This window comes from Gymnodraco acuticeps, unplaced genomic scaffold (assembly GCF_902827175.1).
Source record: "Gymnodraco acuticeps unplaced genomic scaffold, fGymAcu1.1, whole genome shotgun sequence".
In the NCBI taxonomy this organism is placed as follows: Eukaryota; Metazoa; Chordata; class Actinopteri; order Perciformes; family Bathydraconidae; genus Gymnodraco; species Gymnodraco acuticeps.
In genome coordinates this window covers 579791-593346 of record NW_022990285.1, presented here as the reverse complement: position 1 = coordinate 593346, position 13556 = coordinate 579791, and the positions used below count along the sequence as shown (strand labels likewise).

General features: G+C 41.5%; 1 protein-coding gene across 2 annotated transcripts in view; it reads left to right on the top strand.

Moving 5' to 3' along the window:
- Positions 1 to 631: 631 nt before the first annotated feature.
- sh3pxd2aa (SH3 and PX domains 2Aa) overlaps positions 632 to 13556 on the top strand; it is a 136837-nt gene continuing 123912 nt past the window's right edge. For both annotated transcript variants that reach the window (XM_034221814.1, XM_034221813.1), the window contains exon 1: positions 632 to 1560. In XM_034221814.1, the coding sequence (XP_034077705.1) occupies positions 1465 to 1560 (96 nt within the window). In that variant the 5' untranslated portion in view covers positions 632 to 1464. The remainder of the gene's footprint in view (positions 1561 to 13556) is intronic.

The window sequence follows — 13556 nt, the reverse complement described above, 5'->3', positions numbered from 1 at the left end:
GGCTTTCAGTTAAACACTTGCAGTCTCTGAGTCCATGTAGAAAAACATCAGAATCATGATGAGTAAATAATATCATGTGAAAATTCGTGGATTGTCAATTAAATAAAAAACGTTTGATTAGCAAGAAAGCCCTTTTAGATGTATACATTACATAACTACAAATTAGTTTTCCCTCATTGACCCCTTGACAATCTTTGCCTTATTGGTAATCCATCCTTACATCTTCCCATACGTATATTAAATGACTTCACAACAAAGCAGTTCACACACAGTAGGCTTGGAGCTTTTGAATCCCCTGGGGCAGATGCCCAGTTGGAGTTCAAGCCTTAGGCTAGTGCTTACAGTAAAGTCATTATAATAACAACAGAACGTCTTAAAATGTGATACTTATCTGATCTTCATGCCATGCAAACCTGTTAAGGGGCTTAATTCATTTTAGGTGTTACATTTAGTGAACTAAAAAGGAGTAATAAGTCCAAGCTTTAGCACCATGCCTGTGTTGCCGTGTGCACAGGGGGGCAGTGTTCGGTCGTTAATTGGCTCTTTCATGTAGAGCAGGTTGCTTCTGATTGGTCGCCTGAGAAACATCTGTATCCATATCTCCAGCTGCTCGTGTCTCTGGCCAGAAAGCTGCTCGTGACTCAGAGACCGGAGAGTGTGTGAACAAAGTGAGCACAGCTTCATTATCACACCGGGAGGAGTAGGAACATTTCAACGAATAACCTGCCGTTCGTGTCGAATTCAGGCCTGCATGTTGAGACACTACGTTACTTTATTTAATATGCTCTGAAGCGGGAAGGAAAAGTTCTGTGGCCCCGGGGGAAGATTAGTGAAATGATAGGCCGAGTGTATCCGCTCGTAACAAACACATCATCATTAGCCTTTCTCACAGTACGTTTCTTGTCGAAGAAGGCACAGGCACATCTTTTTGTATTGGATGCTTCATTCCAAATCGCCCTGAGGACGTGTGTGAAGCCCATCCCACTCCGTTCCCTAAATTAACTGCGCCTGCTGGAAGGCAGGAGGAGGTTAGGCGCTGGATCTGCCGGCTCCCTTCACATTTAGACACCCCGGTAACCTCCAGGTATACAGATGCCCCTCCAGTAGGCACCGCGGCAGACACAAAGGAACTCGCATCACTTTTTTTCTATTTGTAAGGTGACTGCCTTAACCAGCGCGCCGTCCGCCACCGGCCAGACTGTGCTGCTGAAGCAACGTGAACCCCACTCTGTGCTCGGATATTCGGCTGTGTGTCACCGCCACCGGCCAGCAAAAGCTCACATGTACTATTGATAAGTTTCTGATCATATTTATGGTCGTTGCGTCAGTCTGCGCCGCCGAGGAGCTGCTGTCTTCATGGACCGCTGAATTTTTAAGTGACACAGCGATGAATGTGGTGAATTCTCTCCCGTGATACAAGATAGCTTATCCGGAGCCTCAGCAGCTGCCTGTCAGTCGCTTTTAATGCATAGCCTTTGCAGGGTCAAGATGCAGTTTCGGACTGTACTGGACGTGAAAGTCGTGGACGTGCAGAAGAGGCGCAATCCGTCTAAACACTACGTGAGTTGCCTGCCTACATATCACCTTATTCCCACCTTGCCCCATTCAGAGGTGTCAGCGGTATCTCTGGCCTGTTCCCAGCCACAGCGTGACACCTAAACGCAGCATTTAGTCCATTAATGTAGCTAGCAGCTTCGTGGAGACCATCGCTAAGCTAACTCGTGTTAAGCAAGATACCTGCTTATAAATAATAAAGCAAACCGTTATTACTCTAGCTAAGCCCCCTCAATATTTCAACAGACATGGTTCATTATCACAAGTGAGCTGTCATAAATCTGGACTGTCAAACAAGCAGCCTGGGCACCTTCAACACTGTAAACTAATGCAGGCTATTACCTTCAATGTGTCAAGATTATCATGACTTCACTACTCATTATTATTTAGACTAGTCAGAGGTGTTTGGAGTCAAAACTAGTGTACATTCAGTTCTTTTTTAGGGTAAAGTGGTTATATATTTAATTAGTCACACCAAATGATTACATTCAGTAATGCCAGCTTACCTGTGTACTTCTGACAAGTTGTAAGGTGGAAGTAGGGTTGGGCAAATCATGATATGTGACTAAATATCTTCTTTGAATCTTCTTAAGTTAATTGTCATGCAATATGTCATTTTCTGAAGTGATCTATTATTTGCTTTACCTCTGTACATTTCTATCCACCTTACTGGTGAACAAGTATTGATTGAATTGAGTAAATACTTTGTGAAAGCACCAATAGTCAGAACTACATTATTGTTGCATTATCGAGTTATTTGATCAAAACTATTGTTATATTTTTGTATAACTATTGAATAATTGATTTGCTCCATACCGCTTCCTCAACCAGATAGACAGATCAGCCTCATGGTGTTTTAGTCCTATAGTACTACAGAAGTTCAGCAGTTCTATAATATAGCAACATTTTCATTATTCAGACTTAAATCTTAATGTGTATCTGAATATTTCACACGCTCAATTAACCAATATGTTATATTATTCCTATCATTTTAACTGACAATTTTATATACCTTCTCAGTGTTCAGCAGTTCCTGTCTAGGCTTCAAAGCCTGTCAATAAACAGTTTCCAAAGTTATAAGGATTATATTTCCATAAATGTTATCCCTCAGTTCAAAATTCAAGATAAGCCTGTCCGTATCCTAAAATGGTCTTGTTAAAAAAAAATTGAATTATCTGGTCAACATTTCCCAAAATAATGTCAACACAAGGTTAATGTAGTTCTTGTTCTGGAGTTATTGTTCAAATGACATGAACTTCATCAATAGATGGTATCTGCCTAGTGGAATTGAAGATGTTTAAATAAAAACAATGTTTGCACTCGAGGGGCTTTTAGTCAATGTGTCCTAAAAATTAAGATTGACCTTGAAAACAGCAGTTGACAAACTAATATCACCACGTTCTGCATTAAGTAGCATATATTTGAAAGATGTCAAACTAACTGTTTGAATGGACTTTTTGTTTTTATTTTAAGCTTGTCTGATCAATCCTTATTTTAAAGATGTTGGACACTTTATTCTCCCTATTTCAGTGACTATCATTCCCTTCCTGATCATTCCCTCCTGTGGCCTTCTTCATCAATACCTCACTTGTTATAAGTGAGAGTCTGTCTTTGGGGCTCGGCTCTCCATGGCCCCAGTTAGATCCTATTTTGAGCTCATAAACAAGACATAATAAATGACTTGCTCATATGCAATTACAGACCTGCAGACCCTTGGGCCTAACGATATGGACACAATTAACACGCTTATTCTCCTTGGAAAGTAGGAATTCACAGGGCTCTCCCCACATGTGTACTTTCTTTAGACATACTGCTACTTCTTTACAAGACTTGGAAAAATTATATGAATGTTCCCACCCAGAACATAACAGCATCTGCGAAATTGACATAGTCGATAAAAGCAAACACTGCCCATATATATTTGTCACCTGGGGTGGCCCCTGTAAACTGATACCTCAACTCTTGACAGTGTAGAAGCATCACTACAGAACCAGGGGCACGCAACTAGCTTTGGGCCGCAACTGACAGCCCCTTCACTCCTTCAACACTGTCGCCTTCAAGTACCCATCAAGTACAGTGCACGCAGCAGACTCCACATGGCAACTTAATTATAGTTTGCCTGGAGCTCTTGAAACCACCAGTACTTCCATACTGGAGGACTACCTGCCCCAGGTTCGCCGTGTGGCAATTAATTTGCGTTTTTTTAAAATTCAAACACAAACTTATCAAGGATGATATCAGCTGAGTTAATAATGGTCTTAAAACAAGATGTGGACATGGATTTAAGATTAGTTAGCGATGCATACAAATATTCTTCTGTTCACATTGTGTTTCAGGCTAAATCACAAGAACACACTTGTTTTGGTTGAAAACGTAGCTTTTTAAAAATAAAAACATGTGTACCTTTTAGTTTTATAGAAAAACAAAAGCATTTTAGGTCATTGCAATTGCACCTCTTGTAAAACTCCTTCCAGGTTAAAGATTAACAAACATTTATTTTTGGTGTCGCCAATTTTGGACTAGATCCCCATATGTGTCTGTTTGTGTGTGGCCACACTTAACTTAACAGCCTTTTGATTGTATTTTGGTAGGTTTCTTTATGGATATTTTTTATAAACTTTGCTTGTGTGGACAGGATTATTTTGGAAATGAACAAAGAAAATCCATGATTTTAAAAATAGCGGTGTACGCCTGGACTAGGCATGTTCTAAGTGCATATTCACGAACATATCTGTGTTTTCACATGACAACAAGCTAAACATGTCATATGGTTTAACAGCCTCTTATTGACTTTGGTCTTGAGAAAATGTATGTTTTTAAACGGTATTTGCTTTTGTTTCAGATGGGTTTACAGGGTTGATTGGTTAGACTTGATGAATTCAGAAAATCTAACGATCAACATTTTATATTATAAGATCCAATTAGTCACTTTGGAAAGAAGCGTGTGCAATATAGGCCTACATATAATTTAAACAAATAATAGGAGGAATCTCTTTACAAAAACAATCTTGGTTGCCCTTGATGATCCTCAAAGTTATCTGTTTCAACTGGAACTCATTTCCATTACAGAAATAGTCCCTATATAAATAGCTTAAAGTGTGTTACGGAGATAATACAGAGTAACCAGGCCAATGTTTCAGGAATGACACATGGCTATTGCAGGTTTTAAACTCATGTTGCAATGCTGTGCGCAATAACAAGCAGCAACAATAGTTTTAAAAGGTGGAAAATGACTAGCTTAATATTAGAAATGGAAGCAAGGCAAATAAGTTAGTTCGGTCTAATGTTGAAAAATAGGCTAATAGGCGCTTTCACACCAAGTACTTTGCCGTACTTAGTTCCCAGTACTTAGTTCATCGGAACTCTTTAGTTCATGGAACTAAAGAGCAGATCGCGTTCACACCGGAATAAGTCCCTGAGGGAGGATTAGGCAAATGAAGCCGCTGACGTCACTTCTTCTGCTTTGGGTTTACTGGCAGGCTGCAAACAACTTCACGGCGTATACTGCCACCCGAAGTCTCCGGCCGGAGGTTGGGGACTGGCTTCAGTAGAAGCTGCTGGGAGTCCCAGCAGCTTCTACTGAAGCCTTCCGAGTAAATCGCCAGAACGCCGACACCTCCTCATCTCCACCGCTCCCATGTTTTTTTTTGTGTTGCCATAAGTTAGTCTCTCTCCGTTGGTGCGCTGGGCTAATGCTAATAATGCTAATGCCAGCAAATACAATGGCGGCATCACAAAACTTTTCCGAGTTTTACGGGGCGTGGTTTGCAATTCACCCAGCCAATCAGAAATTGGAACCTTTTTCTCCCCAGGAAAGTCGCTGCTCTCTAGCAGGGACGGAAAAGGGGTGAAAAGGTTCGCAAAAAAAGTTCTAGTTCCAGATATTTTTGGTGTGAACGCAAAATCCCAGGAACTATCGGAACTATTCCTGGGAAAAGTACTCTGGTGTGAAAGCGCCTAATATCTACTAGCTAGTTAACATAAAAACCTAAGCCAAGCTAAGGCTAATGTATCATATGATAAACAGGAAGCATCCAGTTAGCTTATCTAAGTCACTTCGTCTGGCCAAGAAGTTATCCAGCAGATAGCCTCGTTTAAATCCAAAACTTGTAATTTTTACATTAAGGTTTTTTGGACAAATAGAGCGCCACAGTGACGCGTCCTAAAACCTGGAAGTGAGTTAGCATTTTACCACTTCCGGTTCCTTTGCCAAAAAGCAATGCAATTTCTCCATAGGATTTTGGAAAATAGCTCCAAATAAGGTCTGTGGTTGACCCAAATTGAAGAGACGGATCACATTTGTTCTACGACATTAAATACATCAGCAGTGACCCCACTGGTGATTTTTGAAGAGTTTACGTGTCTGAAAAACGATGGTTGTTAACAAGTGGCTGAATAGGACTACAGAAGTTGTCGAGGCCGTTGTACGTCATTACACCAAACACGTAAACACTCCCGCTAAGTTTGTTTGCCCTGTTCTGCTTGAAAGAAAGTACCTGCACTCTTGCAACGCTTCAACTTGTACAATTTTGAATCTGTATTTTTCAATAGGGATCTTAAATTGGCGTGACGTTGAAGCAGCGACCCTGCTGTAGTTTGTGTATAGCATAACGTTAGCATTTTGCTTCTGGCGACTAGATTTATGATTAGAAAATTATAAAAGTAGGGTAGACATGTGGATATTATCCGGCTGAACAAAACGTGATCCGTCTCTTAAATGTGTGTCAACCATAGACCTTATTTCGAACTATTTTCCAAAATCCTATGGAGAAATTGCATTGCGTTTTTGTCAAGGAACCGGAAGGAGTTTACTTCCGGGTTTCAGGACGCGTCACTGTGGCACTCTATAAACAAACAATATATGAAGTGCATGCTTTCTGTAGCTGTTTCCACCTGTTTCCAAGCTTTATGCTAAGCTAAGCTAGGTGTGTCCTAGCTGTAGCTAAATATTTGTTTCTCCTCGTCTATCTTGGCCAGATGACCAACTATTCTTTTAAAACCCACACATTAAACCCACATTATATTTGCTTGGCAGGTTAATGTGACACTATCAGTGCTTAGAGACAGTGAATTAATGGTCTGCTGTTGATGATACATATAGTAATATGTGTTCGATGCAACTTGGGCTCTTAATGCACAGCTACTGCTTCCACAGAGTAGTTTAGTAGTGTAACTTGAGCCTCCCAAATCAATCCAACTGTACGTTGGATAGTGTCTATAGTAGAGTTAAAGTGTAACAGAAGCTTCTCAGAGCTGTAGTTTTTTTCTTCTGTCTCAGTGGGCCAGCCATGGCCTAGTTTCCATTGCTCCCTTGTCTCAGGAGACAAGGAACAGTCACTGTGAGAAGAAAAAAGAGGGAAAGAGGGAAGGAGAGAAACAGAGAGAAAGACACAATCTGTGGCACCCATTAAATCTCATTTGTAATGTTTGTGAAACCAGCTGGAAATGCTTATCTTGGGAGAAGAGAGGAGGGTGAGAATCAGGGCTTTGTGGATGGGAAGTGTTCGTTGGACCGTAGGGAATGCCGGACCGCTGAGATGCGAACACACATCCTCTTCCTGTGAGCGTGTTCATGTTTGCCGGAAGACGTGATAACAGAGAAGGCGAGGTGAGGCACGGCCATGTTTACTTATAGCTTCTGTTTCAGTCTACAAGTCCCAGTCCCATAACATTTCATTTTCTAGAGACTCCTGTGTGCAAAGGCCCAACCTGGAAGACTGTGTTGTTATTTGGAACGATAAAACATGTCTTCAGAGAGCTGTTTCCCACTCAAATATGTATTGGCCTATCAAACACAGACTGATATCTCGGCGAAAAAGGTCCCAGTTCTCAAATGCTCACCCCTAACTGGGATGGTCGGAGAGGTTTACAAGGGCAGTTTTCTTTTTTGGATTGGCAATTGTTTGGGAGACAACTGGCTGGAAGTGCTCAAGGGCTTTTGTGTGAGTGAGAAAAGAGAAGAGGGTGAGTCAGGGGCTTTGCTGACGTCTGTTTGTAAAGTCAAAGATGTTGATGCTCAGTTTGCAGAGTACAGACACTGATACTGACAGGCGGGTGTTTCTGTGGCACGAGCACCGGCAAGAGCGGTTGACAGAAGATGCAGATGTTCTCGTCCTGTTATTACCGGGACCTCACACACACGCTGGGGATTGTTTTCATGTGTTCAGTACCAGATGTTGTTTGTGATTGTGGAACATTTTATTTGTCTCCTGTAGTAGAACTCTTTTAAAGCATGACAGCAAGACGTCACACACTCTTCTGTCTGTTTTCAGGGTAAAAGCACATGGAGTGGCGCTCGAATGTGTCCTCCAGCTCCCGGTGTTCTACTCAACATCTTGATTTAGGATTGCGTCACCCAGAAATGTCTGTGGAGAGACATAGCATGTGTGGGCACCACATGTGCGCCGGTTCTGGTTTTGTGTTTATGGGAAATGGACTTAAAATGATCGTTCTCAACTCGGCGGGCCATTTTACTGTTGTCTAATGTGTGTTTTGTGAGGAAGAAGACAGAAATGTGAAGAAACCACAGATCTTGCTCACAGCTCTCTTTACGAGATTATTAGTTAGTCAGGGAAATTGGATAAAAGTTATTAAAATGGGACTGGCCTGATTAGCATGACAAGGTATTATTTATTTACAAAAGCACTCAAGGATGATTTATTAGAAAATGTAGATCCGGTTCATAATAAATCCACCAGAAAGTACAGCAGAAGTTACAACATCGTCAGAGATTCACACAAATACTTCAAGGGGCTCACTATAGACAGACTATCAAAAATAATGGTTTAAAAAAGAAGTTTACAATCTGTTTCATGTCGCATTTATCCAGAGACATGATAGACTTTCAGTCTGTTTATGAAGAATCATATATTTGTCTTGTTTCCAGGACCTGAGATTTCCATTGACTGACTTGACACTTGAACCGAATTGTCTCAAGTTACTTAAGACTTGACTTGGACTTGTACCAACAGACCTAAAAACAGCTCTGATATATTCTCTGCCGTCTGCCTGTGATATCCCTGTTATTTAGTCTCAACGTGTAACCACAGTAACTCTTCTGCTATTTATCTTTGTTGCACAGGTTATAGAGTGGTGCAGTGATGACATCATTTTTGTAGGCCGACCCTGATGTTAGCATTGCAAAAGCTCCCTTCACAAAAAGCAATATCTTTCCATTGGATTTTGGAATATTGCAGGAAACAAGATCTGTGGCAGTCACACGTTGATGATACTTACACGTTTTGTTCAGCGGGATAATCTTCACATATTAACACCACTTTTATAATTGGTCAAAGCATAAAGGCAAAGGCTAGAAGTAAAAACCTAACGTTAGTTCTCCGTGATGACGTTTATTAGTCTCTTTTAGTCACTTGTTAACAACTTCTGCTTTTTTAACAAATAAACGTTTCACAAGTTGTTTATTTACTGATGTACTCTATGTCTTAGAAACAAATATGAAAATATATTTGTTCCAAAAAGGGTTGACTTTGAGATTTGAACTGGAAGTAGTGGTAAAATGCTAACTTATTTCTGGGTCTTGGGACTAATTTCTACACCAATCTAAAATTCAATCTTAATTGGGGACAGTTGGGGTCTCTTTGGAAGGCTTTAGTTGTCTCATGTTGCTTTGAGAATCACATTTTGCTTATAGCCAGACCAGGCTGATGAAATGACTGAGGGGGCTGTTAAAAAATCCGAGGGTGTGATTTTTTTTTTCACAACAACAAAAAATACAGCAATGTAATTAATTGACACACCAAGCTTTTTTCCTTCTCACTGCTCTACAATCTCTTTGCTTCTTTATTTTTTTAGTCCGGATTTACCCCTCTCATTCTGTTGTTTTCCTCTGATCTTTAATAATAGATTGTACATTATTAGATGGCTGCACTTTGGTTAACAGACTAACATTGATTTCCTCAATTTATAAATTGACAGGCTCTGTAATTATACCATAACCTTTTCTCCTCTATCCCTTAACTCGTCGTCCTATACAGATTTACTTAGTTACTTACTATACTCTAGTCATGTCAGGATTACAGAACAATTATTTTCAGGATTGAATGTTTAAACCAAGGCAAACCTGGTATTTCATAAGAAAGTGACTAATATATAAACCAAATGTAATATTGGATAACATACTACACCAAATGGACAGACACAGATTAAAAATAAAGTCCCCTGGTTTGTCTTTAGATTCTAACTGCCAGAGATTTTCTTTTGGGGGTGCCGTGGGGTAGCTTGACGTTTCATAGAGGGTGCTCAAACATTTAAGGTTTCCCATTAATGTACCGGGCGCTACAGTTGAATTTTCTAATGCAACACTCCCCACACACAGTACCCGCGACTTACAATGAAGGCTCGATAATCAGCTCACGGCATATAGGTGTAAGCATGGGTAAAGTGCTATTTTTGTAAGTCGGTGGTGGACCTAACCTCCTCTAGTGGGGTCCGGGTGCATGCTCCCCCGGGAGATTTTTTGTAAAAATATTAAAGTTAAATGCATCAATCTGGTGCACTTTGAGAGCAACATTAAAGGAGACATGTCATGGCCATTTCCACTGATCATAATTCCATTGTTGAGGTCTACTAGAATAGATTTATATTGTGCAATTTTCCAAACTCACATTGGTTTCTAATACAGCATCTCTGTAAACTATGTGTATTCACTGAATTTCACTCTCTGCCTTTAACACTCGTTGTAGCTCCAATAGCTCCAGCCCCCACCCTCCCTGTGAGCACAGTGTGCTCTGATTGGTCGGGACGTTGTGAATCGCGCTGAGCTCCGTGGAGGTGTGGTTTCCTTGTTTAGCGATACACAGCCAAACTCATCCTGAGCACACACAAAGTCACAGCCGAAGTAAAAACAATAAGTGTGGCTTGATATTGAGTAAGAAAAAGGTTGATAAACGCTGTGAGAATGGGTCTGCAGAGAGAATGGGTCTGCAGAGAGAATGGGTCTGTAGAGAGAATGGGTCTGCAGAGAGAATGGGTCTGTAGAGAGAATGGGTCTGCAGAGAGAATGGGTCTGTAGAGAGAATGGGTCTGCAGAGAGAACGGGTCTGCAGAGAGAATGGGTCTGCTGAGAGAATGGGTCTGCAGAGAGAATGGGTCTGCAGAGAGAATGGGTCTGCTGAGAGAATGGGTCTGCAGAGAGAATGGGTCTGCAGAGAGAATGGGTCTGCAGAGAGAACGGGTCTGCAGAGAGAATGGGTCTGCAGAGAGAATGGGTCTGCAGAGAGAACGGGTCTGCAGAGAGAATGGGTCTGTAGAGAGAATGGGTCTGCAGAGAGAACGGGTCTGCAGAGAGAATGGGTCTGCAGAGAGAATGGGTCTGCAGAGAGACGGGTCTGCAGAAGAACGGGTCTGCAGAGAGAATGGGTCTGTAGAGAGAACGGGTCTGCAGAGAGAACGGTCTGCAGAGAGAATGGGTCTGTAGAGAGAATGGGTCTGCAGAGAGAACGGGTCTGCAGAGAGAATGGGTCTGTAGAGAGAATGGGTCTGCAGAGAGAATGGGTCTGCAGAGAGAATGGGTCTGCAGAGAGAATGGGTCTGCAGAGAGAACGGGTCTGCAGAGAGAATGGGTCTGCAGAGAGAATGGGTCTGCAGAGAGAATGGGTCTGCAGAGAGAATGGGTCTGCAGAGAGAATGGGTCTGCAGAGAGAATGGGTCTGTAGAGAGAATGGGTCTGCAGAGAGAATTTCGCCGCGATCCCAACTGTCTGTTATCAGCCTGCAGCCAGGGAGGAGAAATCAGCAGAGCTGCCTGCACTGAGTGTGTGTGTGAGGAAGTCCGTGGATTGGTCAATATGGACCAATCAGCTTAACGTAACGGCTCCGCGGACGTAACGTAACTGCTCCGCGGATTGGTCCATTTCGTTCCGGGTACGGGTTGACATCATGCCGTACCCGGAAGAATCAAATGGACAATGACGTATCTCCAACGAGGCGTTTTGGGGAGGTATTTTCTGTGTTAGAGTTTTACTCACTACAGGGTGTACTTTGAGGGTTTGTGACTGTGCACACCGTTTACATGCATAAAAACCTTCATGACACACAAGGGGACGGGTAATAACCGGAAAAGCATGACATGTCTCCTTTAAGAGATCTATGGATACAGATCTCAACACCCATAAGAAACAGAACTGTAAACCGATTTTCTATTTCTTTATGGATGTTTTACAAATCACTCCACTTTTAAACTGTATTCTTGTTTTACTGTCATATAGTATTTCATAACTGTTTTTCATTTATTCTCTTATGTTTTCATAACTATAATGATCATATAAACGTGTGCCTCGGAAATAATTGTTTAGATTAATCGTGACCAAACCGTTTGAGCCCCACTGAGATAACTTAACTTAAGTTAATATCTAAACACTGAGAGAGTTCTTTACTTCACCTGAGCTGACGTTATCTCAGCCTCTCAGTCTGACAGGAGAGAGTTCTCCCTCCACCTTGTTGTTGAAAAATATCCTTATATCCGTTAGCGTAGCTAGCTAGCACCAGATCCTAACAACAACAACAATCTCCGGTACCAGTGCGCGCTCTCTCACACGCACGCAACATGGCTCGTGTCGTGCCACACACACACAGAGCCGAGCTTGAATGAAACACGGAGACCCAGAAGCATATTATTTTCGAATCAAACATTTTTCAAATTATGAATTTCACACATGAAAATTAAAAAAGACACGTACATGTATTTGGGGTGCTTAGGGGGTGCTATGGCTATCCTAGGGGGAGCTTAATTTTCTAGTAAATAAAAGTAAATACCGCAAGTACATTCTCAACGGGGGTGGGGGTGCTAGTGACTTCCGACCGGCACACATTTTGTTGATTTCATAATGTTTTCACAGAGCTGTGCAATTCCCCCTGGGGACGAAAAAATCTAATCTAAACTAATTTGATATTCAATCCTCCCACAAATTCGTAACTTACCTCGTTTAAAGCACTTTTGTTGTAATACTATGGATTTAGTTGACACTACTAGCCGAGTTTCTTTTGTCCAATATTTCGCGGGCAGGTACATTGAATTAGAAGTAGAAGAAGAGGAAGTAGAGGTAGAAGAAGAAGTAGTAGAAGAATAAATATGCTAACGCTACAAACAGGCACAACACTGTTATACTCTGTTTTTACTGACATGTAACATTTTATTTCACTTTGCTCTATGTTTTTTAACGCACATTCAAAATCGGGAACATTTTCGGGAGTTTGAACCGAAAACGGGGACTTTGCGCGGAAAACGGATGATAACATTAATTAAGACTACAAGCTAACTTGGGATTGAGGCTTTTTTACACATTTCTTGACTGCCTGCCCACATATCTGATCTAAACATAGTAACGTTTATTGGGGAAGATAATTATTTAAAGTTATTATTTAATAATTGTGACATTTATTGTACTTTTTAATGGATGAATGATGCTCAAGGTGAGGGGGCAAAGAATACAACTGAGGGCGCAATGCCCTCTTTTGCCCCCTCGTGGTGCCGGGCCCGAGCCAGACCTATACTTTTCTCATCTGGCTTTGTTGTTGTCTGATACAAAGTCACTTTAGGATTGTTCTCTTGGGAACAAATTGTGATGGTATCAAGAAGCCATGAAAGCACCTTCTGACCGGCACTTCCTTCAGCCACCACAACGGGACATGAGGCGTTATTCCATTACAAAATGTAAGTGAGCGCATAAGGAAAGTGGAGGCGTCGGCCTGGTGTGTGGTTAATAAAGGGCACAGTTTTGGCAGCTGATAGAGAAACTATGTCTTTAGGGTGTTTCCATAGACCCCCTGCCAGAGCTTATGAATGGAATTGTCCTACTATTTATTTCACTCTTGTGACCATGTTGTTGGCTTTGCTGATAAACAGCTTAAGCATTTGTAGTCTCTTTTAGTAATTAGTTGGTGCTGTATTAGACATGTGAGTATATTTGGTTGTGGTTCCATGTGGAAAAAGTTAAGAGGATTTTTCCAACCTGACATTTTGTAGTTAAAACGAGTGAACTTTAA